This window comes from Phragmites australis, chromosome 19, assembly GCF_958298935.1.
Source record: "Phragmites australis chromosome 19, lpPhrAust1.1, whole genome shotgun sequence".
Lineage (NCBI taxonomy): Eukaryota > Viridiplantae > Streptophyta > Magnoliopsida > Poales > Poaceae > Phragmites > Phragmites australis.
The window spans coordinates 23,015,527-23,036,619 of NC_084939.1; the positions used below are offsets into that span (position 1 = coordinate 23,015,527).

The following is a 21,093-nucleotide window of genomic DNA, read 5'->3' on the forward strand; positions in this document are numbered from 1 at the left end:
TGTGTCCACCGGTAAAAGACTTGTGGGAACTGTCGGGATGGAAGTATCTCCCCCAGGGCTGTTAACCCCCATAAACTCAAGTTACGTATTCTCTTAAAAAATATTTTTATTAAAGGTAGTATTTGCAAAATGAATCTTGCATCAACAAAACTAGCTTTTCGCGAAACCTAAAAGACTTTACAGTCTTATCCTTGATCTACTCGTAAGTATCTCGTAAGCATCTAATATTCCCCCTTGAGATAGGACTTGCTGAGTACCTTATATATTCACACTTGCTAATTGTGGATCCAGATGATCCAGATGCCAACTTCGTTGAAAGGGAAGATAAAGAATAGAAAAGTTGGTTTCGTTTGCATTCAAACTGCCTGTAGGGCATGGGTCGCTTTTGCTCGTTTCCGTTATACTGTGAGGGTTTGTTAATTTATACATACAGATTTTTATTATAATAAACTATATATTATACTCTATTATCTTACTTAATCGATATATGTCTATAATATTTATTAAAATTCGTACATACTAATTACTGATATAAATTACACAGTGACCCAAAGGAGGTCCGACAGGATATTTATTGATGGTGCTTGCTCCGAATCCCTATGATACTCTGGCGCGGTGCGAGAGGAAGGCACTCAGACCATCTTCAACCATATTTCCTTCATTTCGTTCCCTTCCCGATTCCCTTCCCCGTTCTCATTCCCTTTATTTCCTCTCATCTCCAACAGTTTCCCCTCGAGGGGAATCGCGAAGGGAATGGAGAGAGAATCCCGTTCTGAAGGGAATGACCCTGGGAATCCCGTCGTGACGGGAACCGTGAAGGAAAACCGTTGGAGCGCTGAAGGGAACGAAAATCCCGTCGTGAAGAGATTTTGGCCCCTGAAAGGAAACCGTTGGAGATGGTCTCATGACAGGCGTCGAGCGACCAGAGTTGCTCGGCGGCGGCGGCGCTCGTGACTTGCTGCAATGACGGCAGCCATTGAATCGAAGCAAGGCCCACCAGCCATTGGATCGAAGCCCCGTCGTCGAGGGGGCACGCTGGGCCCACAGCCCACAGAAGCCGAGGCACGAGTGACGCCCGCGTCCTTTGCAATTGTAGTAGCCGTTGCGACCCCGACTCCAACGTCTCCTCTTCCCCAGATTTCGAATCCCCCTGACTCCGATCAAGGCTTCAAACAGAGACCCCCCTCATCTCCTCGTCCTCACCAACACGCGCAGAGAGAGACAGAGAGAGATGCCACACATGGCGGCGGCGGTGGAGGAGGGGGACGGGGACGCCCCGATCGCGGCGTTCGCGGTGGCCAAGGGCGGGGTCGTGCTCAAGCACATCTTCCTCAACGCGCCGCCACCGGAGATGATGCGCGGGGAGGGGGCGAAGGGCGAGGAGGAAGAGGAAGAGGACCCGCCGGTGATGGTGGGGCGGCACCCCGACTGCCACGTGCTCGTCGACCACCCCAGCGTCAGCCGCTTCCACCTCCGGCTCCGGGCCCGGCGCCGGCAGCGGCGGATCACCGTCACTGACCTCTCCTCCGGTGAGACACCGCGCTGTATCTCCAGTTCCTGCGTGCGCGTGCTGTGCTCGTGATCGCCGCGCGTGCCTGGATTTACCCTGGCATTGGGGTTTTATCTGTGTGTGTTTTGGTTCGCGTTGTGTCGATCATTTCGCCTTCGTGTAGCGTGGGGTATTGGGATTGTTAGGGTTCAACCACCTCATTTCCCTTGGATTATCTCGGGATGGGATTAGCGTGAGGTATTGGGGGATTTGGAATGAGATTTCATTCCCCGTTGAAATTTCCTCATGTCACTAGCTCCAGCGAAACTCGTGCGTAGTCTTCCAATTTCGATGGAAACAGTGTGGAGATTAACACGACATTGCCCCATGGTTGTGGTGTGATTCGATGCAGTGCACGGGACATGGGTGTCCGGGCGCCTGATCCCACCGCACACGCCGGTGGATCTAACCGCCGGTGACACACTGCGGCTCGGGGCCTCAAAGAGAGAGTATAGGCTGCTCTGGCTATCGCTGCGCGAGGCATTTGAGATGGGGGATCCGCTGCATATGCCATCGCTACCTGAAGAGGACAAAGAGGAGTCCCGTGCTTATCAGGTTGCAGCTAGCAAATAGGAAAAGTTTATCATTTATGTTGGTACTGTTTGTTGTGGTCTAAGTGTTTGATGAAATGCGCAGGAGGTAAGCAGCCAGTTGGTGCCTGGGCCGAGGGATCCAGAGGGCATGGAGACCCATCAGGTTTGTTCCTAACAATTTAGTATGACTGAATACCGAATACATTTGATGAAATGCTTATTGGTATCTGTAGAGCTGCATTTCATGTTTATTGGTTTGGTAGCCTGCCACTGCCAAGTGCGAACTGATGCATTTTTTTGTCAATTTGTTTTGCATGAACTTTTTTTGCATGCTATGGACCTTGTGGTAGCAATTCATATGAAGCAAGATATATTAGGTTGAGTTGGAGAGCTACCACTGTTTGACAAAGCCGTAACATGCATTATGTTGAAAAAAAATGTGCTATATGTGTTTAATGTGGGTTACCTTCATTGTTTCCAATATTTGATGTGATGACTAGTTCGTCCATTGTAGTAATTCTTGTATGCTTACTGTTCTATGAATGCATAGCATCTTATTTTCAGACCCCACTCTGCGCTATAGGTTTCCTACTTGCCATTTGAATTACATTGTGTTCTGTTGATTTTCCATTTTCAATTAACATTCTCTTCCTTATTTACAGCAGTGACGCTCCCATTGGTGATATCGTGTTACTTATAAATTATAGCACCTTTTTCTGTGCCTTGTGAATGCTGCCTAGTGCTAAATTTGTATTGAATTAATTCCATTGCCTAAAGGAATTTGTCAAGCTATAGATTCTGATATCATTTGAACACTTCATACCGACCTAAATACATAAAGGTCAATGTTCTGACCTGATGTATAGTGTCCAGCTTATTCCAAGCAATCACTACACAAATGATTCGGTTTGACTGCTGGTCTGAATGTTTTATGTCACAAGCTAGCACTCACTGTTCTTGCATATATCCTGTATGTTAAAGTCAAAGCATATCAACACTGAAAAGTGAACTGGCCATTATATAAAACCAAATGCTATGATCTTGATCTAGCATGATTCAAATTACTATAAATTTCTATTAGCACAAACTATGTGATGAGTTGACAATATCTATCCAGTTCAGCTTTTACAAACAAGATTACATTCTCAAATTGCTTGTAGCATTGGTTTAAACTTGTGAGTCATTTCTCTGTTTTTAATATCCAAGTGTGTAACTATTTTTTTCAGTTCTTTAACTGTTTACTTGAGTTCTATTGTTCAATTTGTTCCTTTTTGGATTGATTGTCTAGGGACTTTCAACTTTGAGTCCATTATCTGGAATGCTTGCTAACTCTCTGATCTAATATACAGGAGACAAGCCAACAAATTGTGTCAGAAGAAATTGCTTTTCCGGCTAAAGTGGTCCCCTCAGCACCACCATTGCCTGAGTTTGCTCATTCCTTTTCTCTGGAAGAATCTTCACTTTCTCAATTTCATGAGAATGGAGAGGGAGTGACAGAGGAATTGGTTGACAAGAATCCAAATTCAGAATCTTTTGGCTCTTTGATCATACAGGAAATGCCAGCCGCAGTGACAAATGCTGGAAGACCAGTCCAGTCAGACAAATGGGATGCCTCAAACCAAGTGTCCAAGCGGGCCAAGTTAAAGTCAGTCAAATCCCTTCGTGTTGACACAGGCAGGAGCAAGGATAGAAGCAGTGCTCTGAGCTATAGCTTTCAGAAAGGAGACCAAAACGAGATTCTTTTATCTTCTCAGAACTGCGGGACAGAATGCGCAGCCTGCATAGCTTTATTTGGTATCACTGAATTTGAAGGAGCTGAAGAAAAGGAAGAGATGATTGCAAAAGATAAGGGCCATATGAATCCTGCAGCCAGCATTTCCATGGAAGGAAATAAGAAAGAGCCAAACCCTGATAATTATATCCCACAAGATTCAGTCGATGCAATGTCACAGAAGAGACTAGGCTTGTTGGATTCTGTCCCCTATTTGCATTTCAAAGATGATGCCGTAGCAGACAAAGAAATCCCACAGTGGAACGCTTCTACTGTTGATATGGAATCATCTAAGCCTGTTCCAGAAAATCCTTCCATGCCAAAAGTAAAACACCATGGTTTGAATACTCTTAACTTGGAAGGAAGTCTCTCAAACAACGAGAACATGGCCCCAGATAAGATTGCTGAGGGTCCCGATGACTGTCAGCTTGAAGGCACAATTTGTGGGAATCTATTTGGCAATTTGGTTACTGAAGGATTTGAAGAAAATGAAGAGATCAGTCCACTGGACAAGGAGAATATCATCCCCAATGTCTCAGGCAGCATAATAATGGAGAGGAGCCATAGAGGTCTGAAGCCTACCATTTCCCAAGAGTTGATGGATTCCATTTCCCTTCTCCATTTAGAACATGACCTCTTTTCAGAAAATGAAAACTCCATGCTGAACATTAGACATGCAATGAAGTCAAATGAACCTATCTCTGAGAATCTTAACCCGCTAATTTCAGCTGGTACAAAGTTGCAGAAGAGCCAGACAGAGTTTATGCCCATTTCACATCTAGAATTCAAAGATGACATTCTTCCGGACAGGAAAAACTCAGTGCTGGCTCCTGGAAAGTATGATGCTAACTCCCCTGTGAGGCAGGAAGATCTGTTCTCAGACAAGGAGAATGTGACACCTACCTCTAGGGATCTAAAGCCCGTTGTTAGGAGAGTTCTTGGGTCAAGGATGGATAATTCAGTGTCAGCTGAGAACACTTCAAATAAGGGAAACCATAAATGGGAATGCAATGAGTTATCAGCAAAGTCCAAAGATTTCCACACAGTAGATGATGATGTTTTCTATTCAGATAAGGAGAATTTGACACCTATATCTTCAGGAGGCATGAAAGCAAGGAAGTGTCTTCCAATGAACCTCACAGCCAATGCAGATCAAGATCGGGAAGCATTCTGCTCTAACAAGGAGAATTTTACACCACTATCTTCTGCGGCTCGGAAAACAAGGGATATGTCTGAAAACCGCGCGCGAATTGAAAGTGCGATCACAAAGAAAAGGGTTGTTGATAGGCTTCCCTTCGAGACTCTTGTATCGAATTCTCCTTTGAGACCCACTAGCTCGCTTAATTGTAACTGTGCTGTTGCTAGGGCAGCTACCTTTGCTGTTGGGGACTTTGGGATCAGGTTGGAAGATGAGCTGAACAATCTTCCAGTAAGTTATTGCAGTAATTATATTTATATTCTTCATTTTTATAACTTGTCCTGCTAATATGGAATCTGACATGAGCCATTCTTTATGCTGAACAGCGTAATAACCAAGAATCTGGTAGGGCTGGACAAGGGATGAAAGCCTGGACCATGGTAGCTGATACTGACTGTCTCCTTGATGACGAATCTAGGAAGTCTATTATGCTGCTAAAAGGCATAAAAGGAACTCATCTGATCATACCAAGGATTGGTAAGTTAAGAGCGAATATAGAGTAGTTAATGTTTCAACTGTCATTATATTATGTTTTCATTCACCAAATGTTTGAACAAATGCTTGCTTGTATACATCATTACTGTATGATCCCTATGATGTTATTTGCTTGCTTACTATTGCCTACGATATACTCAATCGCATCATCCTGATGTGCTGTTAGTATCTGAATATATGATTTTTGCATATGCCATTATGTTGTGAACTTGTGCAGCTATAACCCTAAATAGTACCTGCATTTACTCGGTATACTCCATCATTAAAGTCATCCTATGCTATAATGTTATCAACTGAAAGATTGCTTGCTACTGTAATTTTGACAATTTAACTCTCCTGTTACTGATGCTTCATGCTCACTCTGCTAGTATGTATTGGTGTATGGTAGCACACTTAAGTGCATTTGTCATCCTACTTGTTGTTAACTGAATTGCTTGCATGTGCCCTGCTAAAATGCTAAGCTTGTTTTATTATCTTCACAGTGATCAGGGAGTTAGATTCCATAAAGCAGCGGGAGGGCTTGTTCAGAAGGTCCTCAAAGGCCACCTTCATACTCCAATGGATTGAGGAGTGCATGGAAAACGAGAGCTGGTGGATTCATGTCCAGAGTTCATCTGATATGTTCCCGGTAGCACCAACGCCACCTTCAACTCCTTCATCACGGTGCATCGGTGAAGAAATAGAGATCGGTTCTGGCTCCTTCAACCCAATGGCCTTCTTCTCCGCGCGAAGTTTCGCAGATATCAGCTCTCCCAAACCCGAAGATCGCGTCCTTGATTGCGCCCTCCTCTTAAACAAACTGAGAAGCAACCATAACATCGTCATTCTGTCCAACAGCATTACACTCAAGATCAAAGCCATGGCAGAGGTAACATATTTTCCTTGTTTGAAGCTGTGCCTTGGATTCATTGTACAAGTAACCATGCATCGCATTCGAATTGAATCTTCCGTATTTCTGTCTCCTTGCAGGGCTTGCTTTGCGAGGGAGCAAAGGAATTCCGCGAGGGCCTGATGAACCCGTGCTCCAGCAGGTTCATGTGGGCAGCCAGCGTGCCGAGAGGATGGGCCTGGTCGTGCCTGGACGAGGCGGCCCTGGCGGAGAACTACTACAACAGCCACCACCATGCAAGTAAGAGGGTTCCTAGGCCCGTCGAGGCTGCCAAGGGGCTCAAGCTGATCCTGCGGCACAACTCTCTGTACGAGCAGGCAACCAACGCAGTCAAGAAGACGCCATTGGCCTCGGTGTAACCTCGTGGAGATGGAAGATTCCTGGCTGGCTTACAGCGTTGTAAATACGAATTTCATACTGTGGGTGTATGGCATATGGCTGCTGGAGTCGTGGGTTCAACTTTTTTTTTGTTGGTGATAGTATTTTGCTGGTATGATTTCCATGCCCAGTAAAGCCGCGGGCTGTACACTTCGAACAAGGAATGGTCAAGGGTTCATCATCAATACCGTGAACGAATTGGTAACTGATGCTGCAAAACCTTCAGCAAATTCTATATAACTCGGTCTTCATCTATAATGATACGTATTCATTTGCTCTATGACATAAATAAATCTTTCTGAATATAATTTATAGAAATTGCCATGTGAAAATGATTGCGAGCTGCCATCAATTCTTCTGTTAGGACAGCAGTGGAGTAGAATAGACTAGGACAGGACAGGATATCCTTTTGCGTGGGGCAGAATCTTACTGTTCAGGAATATTTTACTTATACAAAAAGCAATACCATCACTTTAGGACTCCTCTTTTTTACTAATCACTTTTCAGATCCACATGATTAGCACAGCAAGCTCGGAACAAATCTGCGAATGCCAGGGAAAAAAAAAGAGAAGACGTTGGTGGATGACAAGGATGGTTAGCTCCCCAGGGCTGCTAACTAAGTGGCCGTGTTGGATGGGTCACAACTTAGAAGTGCTGTATTCAGTGATGAAGAGTAAAAAAAAAAAACCCACGCGAGGACCGATTGACTTGGTTTGCCCCATGTGTAGCAATGGTCGTGTCGTGCTCACCTTTTCGTGGGCACAAAAAGCTCGCTCCTCTTATACTTCTTCTGTTCTTTCGAATTTGTTTTAGTACTTTTAATTCCTTTTAGCTGCTAATTTTATTTTACTTCCTTTTAGATTGATTGTTCATCTGACTGTTCAGCCATAAGGAGACGTACTCAACTGAGTTTGTATGTAGTTGATTGAATTTGAAATTATATGAGTAGATGTAAGGGTTAAGATTGTGATTGAATTTCAAATTATATTTACACTTGTCGGGTCAGACTGCAACAGTAAATACAAATAATCAAATGGATTTATTTTTTAATTCTAAGTATCGACGGAACATGATAAAGAAGATGTGGAAAACCAAACACATCTAAAATATAGCGGAAAACCTGGGGCTAACTCTATCTCTCGGTAGTTCCTTGGATCCCTATCAACTTGTTTTTCTCTCGACATGCTGTGCTGTCCCGATCGTGTAGATTGAGCGAGATCAAGAAACTGACGGCTGCTGGCTGGGTCGGCATCGTTGTCCTGGTCCTGGTCGTGTTGTGCAATTTGCCGTTACGGCGTTGCCTCTGGTATGGTGAAATCCGGTTTATGCTTTGCGTTTGCGTCATTTGTGTTCCTGTGTTACTGCATATTTACATTTATCACGTACAGAATGTGAAAAGCAGATATCTGTTATTTTCTCTACCTCTTTCGAATTCTAGTGCAAACTGTAGTGCCAACATTGACTACTAGCAAGTATCTACAATAAAATTGAAGTTACTCGTACTAGTTCTGGCCAGTCGGCAGTAATGTGCAAATACACGGTTTGACTGTGATCAGGAACTGCAAGTTTGGGTCAACGGACGACTTGACTTCAAAGTTTTCTGTTCCCCCTCGCGGCTGTTTGACCAAGCTGTATTAACGCGCAAATCATCATGGAGCTGGAAGTGCCCCATTCTGCATGGCTGAGGCTGAAAGCAGATGATCAAACAACGTATCAGCCCCGAAAGGTAACTGCAACGATTCAAGCCTTCTTCATCTTTTTTGCTGCACTGAATCTCTTTTAACGTCAACACTTCTTTAGTTCTAGACTTAACTGTCACGGACTTAAGACTTACCGGCTGTCAAGTGGGCCAGCCATCACTCTCTCGCTGCCAGTGGGCCAAATCATCAGAGGAGGGCCACTACGAAAGGAAGCTAACAGAGATCAGTATGGATCAAAGATAAAAGACTAGACAGACTCTTCTTCCTCCTCTGAACCTTACTACTGCAGAATACTTCATTAGAATCGTTCAAAATTATTATCAGTGGGATTTTCTAAATTTATTAACTACAAACTATAATATTAACTGATATTTTTATAATTTATAGTAAATGGATTTTCATATCTGTGCATACAGATGTACCTAGGACAAGTCATAGGTATGTCTACATACCCAGAGAAAAAAATATCAATACCATATCAATCGGCACATGTGGATAATCTCGCAATTACGTCAAGTCATCAATTGCAGAACAAGGAAGTAGCAAACTAGTTACTCACTGGAAAGTGATGGTCACATCCAAAACACCGATATAACGATACATATCTAATATCACGACATACATATCTAATAATAAGCTAACATATTTTGAACTAAAATACATATCTAATTTCAGGACCTAAATTGGCTAACTATAATTTGCAAACTACAATTTGCTAAATACAATTTGCTAACTTGAATTTGAGAACTAACCCAGGTGTTTCATAGCCCTTCCGGGTAGGAAGGGGATACGCCGTTGAGGATCTGGAGGCCAGGAGTACGAGGGTAGTCATCCGGACTCAGGCCGCCGGATAGGGTGGAGCGGACACATCCATGCTGTCTAGATCTACGCCCTCCACCTCCACTGCCGCTTCTGCTCGCCATGGGGACGTCAAGGATGCGACGAGAAGGCGGCGGTGGGCCGATGCACGATGAGGATAAGGAGGCGGCAGTCGGCGCACGATGAGGACGAGGAGGCGGCAGGCTGACGCACGACGAGGACGAGGACGAGGACAAGGAGGTGATGAGCTGACGCGCAACGAGGAGGCTGCGGATGGGGAGGAGGCGGCTGTCGGGGAGGAGGAGCGGCGTCAGGCTGAATGGAGCAAACGAGGAGAGCGGCTAAGTGCTGGATATACATATAACAGAGACATCAATGCCGGTTAGTTCTCCTAAATTATTGCTCGCGCGCAAGAGTTTATAAACCGACACTGATATGTCAACAGTATCGGTTACACTCGAACCGACACTGATGAGACGCTACTTATGACCTATTCTGTAGTAGTGTCTCCTCCGATTTACCTTCTTGCTGCTCTCTTATCTCCTCACAATCCCTTCTCCGTAACCAATCTAGAGTTGTTGTTCCTCTCTATGCTCTCTTTCTTCCTCAATTTGTATCCTTGCACTTGTCAAACTCGTTTGAGCTTGCAGTACAGACATTCGATTGGAGTTGATTCTGTGCTTGTGTTGATTTGGTTGATCAATTGGGTGAGGAACGTGATAATTGGCATCAGAGCCATTGATCCCTGGAGCTATGGAGCGATGGTCATGAATTTCGTTGGAGGAAGCATTCGAGGTGGAAGCGTGCGCCAAGTGTTTGGCGAAATGTCAGGCTAGCGGGCTTGCTTTGTTGGAGCCAGGCTACACATCTGCGTGAGTTGCGTGTTGTACCCGATGATCGACGACATGTTTCATCAAGTCTATGAGGTCTATGGGGTGACGGCGGTGCAGATGCTCACATTGGCCACCGTGTGGCGAGTGGAGGCTCTCGTCTGGTTTCGGACAGGTCTTGATGCCGAGCGAACTCGATGTGCCACCCACGGGAGCAGCGTCTATGATGGTTGTTGCTCGTTGGATGTCCAGTTCGTGCATCCTGTCAGCGATCACACCGGTGTGTTTCTGTTTGCCACGGCATCGACGTCGGCCCCTACGACGACATACGCTACTGCGTCAGCATCCACTTTGGCATTGGCGACCGCTACTGCATCAATGTTCGCACTAGTGTCTGCATCAACTTCCGCTTCCTTGTGCCCTACTACTGTGTTCGATGCGGCATGCACCGCGTTGGTGCCCGTCGTCGTTGCACTGGTGTCAATCACCGCACCGACAACCATCACAACATCCACCCTAGCGTCGAAGTCCGCCAACGTGTCGACAACCACATCCACCATTGCGCCAACATCGGCCATCACAACCGTTTCAGCATCAACCATGGTGGAGATTGCGGAGAGGGTGGCGGTGCTGCAAGTGTCCACGGCGGCACTACTAGCGTTGACGCGCTCACTGGCAACCAAGAAAAGTTATCTAGAGGCAACATCAACCTCAGATTTGGCTGCTACTGTGTCTTCCCCGACTTCTCACCGTAACTCAGCAACGAATCTGGTTTCCTCTGCTCTTCACCAGCTGCAAGCAGAACAGGGGGGAGTCCACATCGGAGGAGGCAGCGCTGTTCCCCATCGACAAGCTGGCCACCAAACCGACGAAGTCACCACCGTGTGATGCACCCTCCAGTGAGGTCGTGTGCTTCTCCAACCACGTATGTACCAATTAGAACCGCCTCGTCATCGATGAAGGTGCCTGCAACACGCTCTTTTTCCTCCACGGCATCTCGTCGCCCAAGGAAGCTTCGCTACCGCCCTTCATGATTTCCACCCACATTGCGGCCATCATCCCCTTCCCCAGCGATGCTAACCTCAAGCGAGCACGAAAATCTATCGCAGAATGCCAAATTGGCCGTGAGGAGCTACGCGGGTGTGCATGCACTCGCGATCTCCACCAGTGCGTAACCCCCTGGGAGCCACCACCTCACCTCCTTATTCGTCAAAATCACGCGGAGATGTGCAGTGTCACGTTGGACCAAGAGGATGATTCACGTTGCGGCTCCACCAGGACGACGACACCTCCATTCCTCATCCTTACTAGCACAGCGAAGTTGTTAGCCTCTGGCGACGACCTCGGGCTACAGCAGCTCACGAGGGTCCTCACGTCGCTGGGGTACAACTAGGTGGCATCGACAGTAGTGCTCCCATATGAGACCTATGATGACTCAGAAGGCGTCGACAATAGAGTCGAGATGCATCTCTGTAGGGATCGGTGATGTCCTAAGAGGAGGGTGAATTAGGACACTTAGAGCTATTTCGGCTCCAAAAACAACACAAGATAAACCTATATCAATTTCTATCTAAATGTGCTCTAGATTTATCTAGTGTGTCTACTCTACCGATCAAAGCACTTACAACTTATCTAAGAAGGTAAAATTTGCAAGTAAGTAAATGCGGAAACATAAATAAGGTAGAGAGAGCAAATTCGATACAAGGATTTTTTTTCCCGTGGTATCGATGGCATGAACGTCACCCTTACTCCACATTGGAGCTCCACAAAGGATACGCTCTCGGTCGGCACCGGTCACGGCTCTTGAGCCACTGAGTCACAAAGACAAGGCCTCCACCTGGATGAGCCACCAAGGCAAGGTCTCACTACTAGCCTCTCTTCCGGTTCCTTACCCCGTGATCACTTCGGAGCTTGAGCCACAAAGGCAAGGGTCTCCGCGTCCTCGCACAATTGCCTTGCCGCCGCTCCACACCAAGTTGGAGGGTTAACAAGCTTGCCGGCGAGTCACCAAGACTCCAAGGTGTTAGTGTACCAAGAGGTATACTATTGGATCACTCGTTGATCTACTCTCTAGGCAGCAATCATCTAGCAATAGACTCACTAGGCCTATAAGCACTAATCACTCTCTAATATTATGCTTAATTGCCTTGAATGATCACTTTAAGTACTTTGTTGGCTTAGATTTCTTCTCATGTATATATGAACTTATCTATACTCCAACACCCTCAAATGACTGAGTGAAGGGGTATTTATAGCCTCAAACTCGCGCACTAGCCGTTAACTCAATAGCTCTAAAAAAGTTGTTAACATTGGATGATCTGGTGAGAACAATAGTACTAATACTGGATCATCCGGTGAGTACACTCTCATAAACTAGCCGTTGGAACCCCACTCAAGCCTCTATGAACACTGGACACTCCAGTGTATACTCCATTTTCATCATCGGACTTTTCGGTGAGTATACCTTAGCCATCTGAGTCAACATCTTCTCTGTGTAAATTACTTCGGTGTATTCTTTAGTGCACATCACTTCATCACCGGATCATTCGATGCGTTATCCTTAGCCAGCCGAGCCAATGCAACCCTCTCTGGAAAATATGCTCCGGTGTACACATCTTCAGAGCACCGGACCTTCCGGTGAGGTCACTGCATTCTCCCCTTTGTCAATAATGCTCCGGTGCTTTCCTCCGGTGTGTTCAAATCAATCATTGGACTATCCCGTAGGGTCTTTTGCTTCTTCTTCGTCTTTGCATTGTTCATTATCCGGTGTATTGTCCGGTGCACTTCTCTTCATCATCGTACCTTCCGGCGTGTTGACCTTCGATTTTCAACGGCTGCAACCTTCTCTGGTGCAAATGCTCCGATGTGTATCCTCCTCTAAGCACCGAACCATCCAGTGAGGTCAAATGTCTCTGGACACAATTCTCTTGTGTGTTTAACCATATGAACATCGGACCATCCGGTGAAGTTATTTTTCCTGGGACTTCTCCAATTCAACCAAACTTTTTCCCGGCTTTGGTGGCTTCTTCATGTATTATATCCATAAGACCTACTAACATATATTCTTAACAAACATGTTAGTCTCATTGACTATGTTGTCATTAATCGTCAAAATCACAATCATGGTCTAATAGGGTCATTTTCGCTACAACCTCCACCCTCATCATCTCGTTGATTGGCTACGTCAAATCCTCGCGCTTCACAATCCTGGCCGTCGGCCTCTCGTGGGCGAGCAGGGATAGGTGGGTGAATAGCTGCTCGTTGGAGGCCGAGAACATGACGCAGGAGCCTGCGGATGCCGTCGTAAGCTTCCTCCTCTAGCCACACCTGTTGTCCTGGAGTGTCCTAGACTTTTGTTGCAGTGGTGATTTTCGAGGCTTGCGTGCAGATGAGGATCCTTTTGGAGTCTAGGAGGGTGCTATCGACAGTGGTCAGGATCATGGTGCTATAGATGCTATTTACATTGGAGTTTGGTGATATGGAAGCTTCAACCATCTTGGCCACCGCCTAGACTAGAATGCAGAACTGCCCTCAAATGGATTGTCCAATGGGCACAACTCAATAGAAATACAGATGTGGCTGAATTGGGTATGGCAGGAAGCATAGAAGAGGGTCTTAGTGCAATATTGTGCCTATGTAAATACTGTGCTCCAACTTTGTGGATTGACAGTGAAGGAGATGCTCTATATATGGATAGGGAAGTTATGGAGGGATTTTTACTGAAGCCTTGGCCTTATTGGCATGAACATTTGAGCAGCAGAAGCATGGTGGCTGTACAAAAAGTGAAGGGGGAGCGGTATGGTTTCCTGTTGCATTGCTCAGTTGAGAAGAAGGCACTTCCAGGTGGCCTAATATATTTTGTTTTATTGGAGAAGAGCCATAAGGTATCTGAATTCCAAGGGAGAGTCTCATTGAAGACTACCATCAGATATGACCGATGTGCACTATTCCTTATCCAAGTGATAGACCTCCACAAAGGGCATCAAAATATGGTCACCCAAGTGTCATATGATGTCTTTGACATGAGCTGTACAAAGGAGGCACTGCTTGGGATGGAGTTCTGGAATGAAGAATTTCTATGTGGTGAAACTCAAATAGAAGGGAAGGTAATTGGAGAAGAATTTAGTGACCAGCTGGAGCTTTCACAAGAAGAGGTTGCTGCTAAAGGAAGAGGTTACTAAATTGGAATGTCCCATGTTAATTATGTTATCTAGATAAGTCAGGTCCTAAATGAGCTGTTCACAAGGATTAGTACAGATAATAGTGGAACCATAGCATTTGAAGAGTTGAAGGATGGCTTGAAAGGGATAGACTCAAGCTGGACAGAGAATGAACTTCAAACTTTAATGGATGCAACTGATATTGATAATAGTGAAACAATCGACTATGGTGAATTCAGTGCAGCACAAGAGTTGGGATTAGCTATTTGTATGCAGCATATGGACTCTATGTGCCACCTGTATGCAAGGAGGTATTGCCCGTCATGGCCACCACCTGTTGAATCAAGTCGGCATGGTTGCTATGTGGGAATTATGGATCGCTCAAGAGTTTTGGTTGGGTGTTGCTGTGAGCTCAAGCAGGAAGATGAAACAAACAAGTATCAGGTGGGTGATTGTTAGGGTCAACTTGAGGGCAAGCTGATTCTTAAGGGGAGGAGAATGTCACAGACTTGGGACTTATTGGATGCCAAGTGGGCCAGCCATCATCTCTCGCTACCAGTGGGCCAAATCATCAGAGGAGGGCCATTACAAAACAAAGTCAACAGAGATCAGCACGTATCGAAGAACAAAGATCAGACAGACTCTTCTTCCTCCCAGTCTTCTTCCTCCTTTGAACCCTCCTCCGATCCTCCTCCCTGTTGCTCTCTTATCTCCTCCCAATCCCTTCTCTATAACAGTCTAGAGTTGTTCGTTTCTATGCTCTCTTTCTTCCTCAATTTGTATCCCTACACTTGTCAAACTTGTTTGAGCTTGCAATACAGACATTCGGTTGGAGTTGATTTGGTGCTTGTGTTGATTTGGTTGATCAATTGAGTGAGGAACGTGACATGAACTCTTCTTGCTGCATTTTGCCGTTTGCCTTAGCGATTCTGGATCTTGTTCTCGCGAAATCAAGATTGTTACTGATAAATACCCTTCCTTTTTTTTACTGCAACTCGGATTTTGAGCTGGTTTTTTCGATAAAGGAAGTTTTATTGACTCTCATCGTTACATTAAGATGATACAGGTGCATAAGAGTTTATTCTTAGCTTCTACATAACCAGGATGCACATAGACAAAAAAACAACATCCAAAAATGTTCAAAACACAAAGAGCAGTCATTGTATCAATTGGAATCAAAAAGGGGAAAATTAAGGTGGTGAATTCAAAATTTGAAACCTAGATCTCCATCCATACCAGCTGAAGAGCATCCAGACCAAGCATGGAGCCAGCGTGTATATGTATAGATAACATATAAAGGAGAAGTAACTTTTCTCTTATTAAAGATAGTATCGTTTCTACATAGTGACAAGCAAAGAGCTACCACTCCTACCAGTATATGAGCTTTTAGATTTTTACTAAGGCCTCGGAGCCAATTTCCCATCACGGGGTAGATAAAGGTTTGAAGCCTCATGGACTATAGACCGTACGAAATGGGCGAACCAACAAGCAAAGAAGATATGCTTTATTGTTTCATTTTACGACAAAAGCAACACTTCTGACTACCCTATCATTTTCTCTTAACTAAGTTATCTTTGATTAGAAGAACCCATTGACTAAGATACCAAAGTTTTTTTTTAATTTTTGTAGGTAGCTTTAGTTTCCACAATTGTTTATTTATATATGAGGTATTAATGTATTTTAAGGCTCAATATAAAGAGTTCACTGAAAATTTACCATTTTCATTAAAATTCCATTTGAACTCATCATGCTCTTGTCAGGTATTGATATTATTAATCCTGAGAAGGAGATAATTCCAATCAATCAGCTTTGGGCCAATTAGAATATGTCAGAAAGTTGTATTTGGAGGGTATGATTTCAAAATCTTACAATTCTATGTTTATAGCACACTATATTATATAAACTGGTGTATTGGACACTTAGGGCCTGTTTGGCAAAGCTCACAGTGCAACTTCCCGGCTGGAATCAGGGGGAGCTCTGCCAAACAGCAGCTTTCAGCTTTTAGCTTTCTGAGTGAAATTCGTGGGAGTGATTTTCTGAAATGAACTAGAAGCTGGGAGCTGAAAAAAGCAACTTCCCCTGGTTCACTTTCCGCACAGAATCACTTTGTCGGTGACACAGGGACCAGGGGTCCCCGAGTCCCAAGGCCAGATCAGTAGTTTGCCACGTGGCGCCCTCCCGCGGGATCACCTCCGCAAGGTATGAGAAGACTAAGTCCCGGGAGAAGGTGCTCGGGGCCATGAACAGTGGTCCCCGAGTACCCGAGTTCCCCGATGACCCGAGAAGACCAAGCGCCGGGAAGAGAGTGCTCGGGGCTGTGAACAGTTGCCCTCGGGCACTCAAGTCTCCCGACAACCAGAAAAGCCAAGTACTGGGAAGGGGGTGATCGGGGTTGTGAACAGTGGCCCCCGAGCACCCGAGTACCCCGAGGACCCGAGGGAAGTCAGTTCCGGGAGAGAGTGCTCGGGCCCGTGAACAGTGGCCCCCGAGCACTTGGTTCCCTGAGGACCCGAACAGTCAGTTCCGGGAGAGAGTGCTCGGGGCCATGAACAGTGGCCCCCGAGCACTCGGTTCCCCGAGGACCAAGAAAGGGCATATCCGGGAGAGAGTGCTCGGTGCTGTGAACAGTGGCCCCCGAGCATTTGGTTCCCCGACGGCCTCAGAAGTCCTTCGCTGGTGGCCCTCACAGAGGTCCAGCGGTGAGGTGTCAACCAGTGAAAGGCCCGATGCTGCATTTAAGAGGGCGCGTGACCTGTCACCTCCAACTGCTCCTCCACGCTTGCTGTCAGTCCCTGCCACGGCCTGGCAGGGAGGCGTGGGGACATTTAATGCATGAGTCCCATCGCGGTACATCCGACGCGCCTCGGGATAACATCGCGAGGCCCAAGGCGCCCCACCTGCCGCCCTGCTGTGTTAGACTCGCTCTGACCTGGCGGGCACGCTGGGCTGCTCGGTGGCTGCTCGGTGAGCCCTCCCCGCGGCGCCCGTTGAAGAACGGCATGATGACGAACAAGACCGAACGGGGGCGCGTTTTCAACCCTCCCCGACACTTCGCGCAGTAGCCCATGATAGTTGCTTTCCATTTATGGCGCCTCGGAACTCACGCCCTCTCTTTCTGGGCATGCTACCTCCCTGACGGGTATTTAAGGCGGGGCGGGCTCCCCGGAGAAGCCAAAAAAAATTACGGAACAATAGCCAGGACAAGCCGAAGAACAAGGAGCCCGAGGCTCTAGGCTAGACAAATATTCTTGTAACCCGCGACATCTCTGAGAGACATTCTCAAAGCATTTATAGCATACACACAGGAGTAGGGTGTTACGCTCAGCGCGGCCTGAACCTGTCTAAAAATCTCCTGTGCATTTACTACTTCTGCATCCGATCATTCCACTCCACCTGCATCGCATTTACGCCCATTTATTTCACCCGCAAAACAGATTCAGAATCATCCCCCGGCTGAATCTCAAAGGGGTCCCTCCGGATCCCTGCTTGAGGAGTTCACCCTCCGACACACTTCCTCCATATAATTTATTCTAGAGAATCACTTTCAGCCACAGAATCACTTACCCCAGAGAATCACTCTCGGTAGAGAATTTGAATCTGGAAGAGCTCTACCAAACATGCCCTTAATGGTATGTTCCCTAACCATGCCTCCTTTCAAAATTTGGTTTGTGAACCATCTTCGATAACAAAGGTATCGAAACAATGTAGATGTTGTTTTGCTCTCATCATGCCCGTCCAAAAGTGTGAATTTCCTAGTTTTTATTGAACCTCAGAAAGAGTTTTTGACCCTAAATATTTATTATCAGCAATTTAAATAACCATCTGCAGAGGAGATATATATTCTGAACATCTAGGTCATAGATACCTATGCCACCCTGTTCTTTGGACCGGTAGATAATCCTTCATTTCTCTAGGGTGTATTTCTTTCTGTGACTACCACTTCATTAGTAGAATCTGAACTAAAAGTAATAAAGTCTCTTAAAAATCATTTGCCAAATAAGAAAAAAGGATATTATGTACATTAGTAGGCTAGATAGAACCGATTTGACAAGGTGAAAAGCCTATCTCCTGATTACATGGGTAGGCTATATAGATTTCGAGCTGGTTATGTTCTAAAAAAAATTCTAGCTATTACATATGATTAGACAATTTCTAATAGATACTTTAAAAATTTATCTCTTATAATATTATTATATTATTCTTTAGCACTATTACAACATCCTTTATTTTTTTTTCATCTCTAACCGTTACTTCATTTCCTATTTTTCATTACTCTCTTTCTCTTTCTAAACTCACAGTCATGCACTGTAAACAGTAATACGGAAACCATATTTGATCGGCAAATTTAACGTTCTTTTGACACTATAGTGACACACCTCATCACTGTAGCATCATAAACGGATTCTGTTGAAAGGACGATGCGGCCACCGGATCTACAAATTCAATTGGCACATTGTTTTGCGAGGCGGATATGGAAGACACGGCTCTTGCAAGTTGCAATTTCTTAGATTATTAACAAAGATGGAATGACTAACACATCCTGCTAATTCTGAACCTCGAAAGGTTTGGTGGCAGCTGATTGTCACAGCTCACGAAGGTGACAGTGATGTTATCCTTGGTCTTCATCATCTTTCGTTTCTTTCTCCATACAATCCTCATCTCCACTCCACTCATCCAATGTGCAAACAGCACGCACCCATTTGTGGGTGCCATGATTCATCATCAGCTGCTCTCTTTCTTCGCAGTTGTAATTATGATCTCTTTCTCTTCACCAAGAAATGGACAAGATGTATCACATACACATCTGTCAGGCTGACTCTGAATCCCATCAGCTTTAGAATTCAGCAGGTACTCCATGCCCTCTCTCTCATCTCATGACATGTAAAGTTGGTAGCTCCCCATTTCGAATTTTCGACCGTCAAATTGTGAAGTCGAAATAATACAAAATTGTCTCGAGTGATTCAACTCAGGAAATTTGTTTCTCTACTGCTCAAGAATGTACACATGTCCACATCAATCGAGTCTAAGGCCTGTGAGAACCTTGATAAATTTTAATCTCTCGCTTCTTTTTTCAAGAATAGAGTTTTGGATTTGGATAATGGTGTCATCTACTCGTGTTGTAGGTCCTGTCCGGTGTTATGACTACCTTACTAAACCAGCAAATCGAGCTTAAGATCATCTCCAATAGGTACCTCAAATTTTAATCCTTAAAATACTATTACAGCATCCCCTATCTCTAACACTGTAGCAGTACTGTATCACTGGGTACAGACTCTGTTAGAGACGAATTTACAGTGCTACAACACACCGCAAAATACTGTAGCACTGGAATTTTCAGATTTGCAGATCCGGTTGGAGACGGCCTAAATTGGTCTTGATTAGTACTGTAGCACGTGCAGGCTCATAGTTAGGACCAGTGCTATGACAAGACAACGGCTAGAGCCACTTGTTGGTCCTCCACTGAGCCCCAAGATAGGATTCAGTATCGTCGGATCGCGAATGGATGGGTAGAATTTCAGTGATACAGTACTGCTGCAGCACCCGTTTCAACAGTATTTTACTACAGTACATCTACCTTATTGTTGCTACAGTGATTAACTGCACTTTACTGTTCACCACTCACGAATTACTGTGCCACCCCTGAAAGAGGATTCATGTCCCCCAAGATATCCACTCGAAGGACCGCTTGATAGTAAATGAGAAACAATTCGATAATATACTTTTGTTAGGATGTATTTGATTGTTTATATCAATTATTTTAGTCAGTCTGATGGATGAAAAATACGTCTTTATCCTGGCTTGACAGGCTCTCATGCAGACAGACTCATTTATCGGTGTCACAAAATTATTTTCATACGAGCAACTAATTACAATCTGAATTTTTACATGTGCTCATAAAACATGAGATTCGATCAACCAAATAAAAACCTAGTTCAACTTATCTAATATATATATATATACTCTTCTTTTTAATAAATATGACTCTAATTAGTTTGTTTTTATTTAAAAAGACTATATCTACAACACCCATCCGAGAAAGCAAACACACTTTTAAATAATTACATTTTTTTTTAAAAAGCCATTACTATTTACTAGCTCCGTTCTGTGTAGATGTCGTATGTTCTGTCTCCTCGGTCTTTCTCCTCGGCTTAGAGTTTTGTTGATGTGGCGACCATTGTACATGACCTGATTAAGAAAAAAAACACGCAGGAAAAGGAAGTAAAAAACGCAGGAAAAGGAAAAAGGAGATGCGCTTCTCGTGTCATGTCCAAAGGAATGAGTCAAGATGTACTGGGATGTTAGGAATAAACGAAGTCATGAGAATTGCTGACCAAATTTGTGTTTAAAGAAGCGCCCATGATCATCAAACGTTAGAAACTTCTACGGATTTTATTTCTAAGTGCGTTAGTAGCTCCGCCGCCGCGGTCGTGCGCATATGCTTCAATATTTTAAATTTCCGGATGAATTTTTTTGATAATATATAAGTGCGATGCAATATTCTTGACGTGCTTTGGATGACAATCTTTCGAGCAGTTTTCTTTAAATGAACGTAGTTTTCAATTTTTATTTTGGGCTAAAATTTGATACTAAAGCTAATAGTGTGAAATATTTTAAAATGGATCTAGTAATTTACTCTTTGGAAATAAAATGAAATAAATAGAATTGTGAACCACGTACATCGTTATCTCCCCTCTTATTTATTTTAAAGTGGAGGTAGTAATTTATTTATTTTTCCCTCGACACATACATATTGTCAAACGGATGCGGTAT

General features: G+C 44.7%; 1 protein-coding gene across 1 annotated transcript; it reads left to right on the forward strand.

Moving 5' to 3' along the window:
- The first annotated feature begins 904 nt into the window (after positions 1 to 904).
- Positions 905 to 7,018, forward strand: LOC133900935 (FHA domain-containing protein PS1-like). Its single transcript, XM_062342236.1, has 7 exons — positions 905 to 1,529; positions 1,902 to 2,104; positions 2,186 to 2,245; positions 3,432 to 5,282; positions 5,378 to 5,528; positions 6,029 to 6,414; positions 6,516 to 7,018. Exons 1-7 carry the CDS (start codon positions 1,232 to 1,234, stop codon positions 6,792 to 6,794), a joined length of 3,228 nt encoding a protein of 1,075 aa, XP_062198220.1. The 5' UTR covers positions 905 to 1,231; the 3' UTR covers positions 6,795 to 7,018.
- Positions 7,019 to 21,093: the final 14,075 nt, after the last annotated feature.

Bases quoted from the DNA above. Each gene is read 5' to 3' on its own strand.
- LOC133900935 (XM_062342236.1), top strand. From the start codon at position 1,232: ATGCCACACATGGCGGCGGCGGTGGAGGAGGGGGACGGGGACGCCCCG. The intron at 1,530-1,901 runs GTGAGACACCGC...GATTCGATGCAG, and splicing joins CGTCACTGACCTCTCCTCCG to TGCACGGGACATGGGTGTCC. The intron at 2,246-3,431 runs GTTTGTTCCTAA...TCTAATATACAG, and splicing joins AGGGCATGGAGACCCATCAG to GAGACAAGCCAACAAATTGT.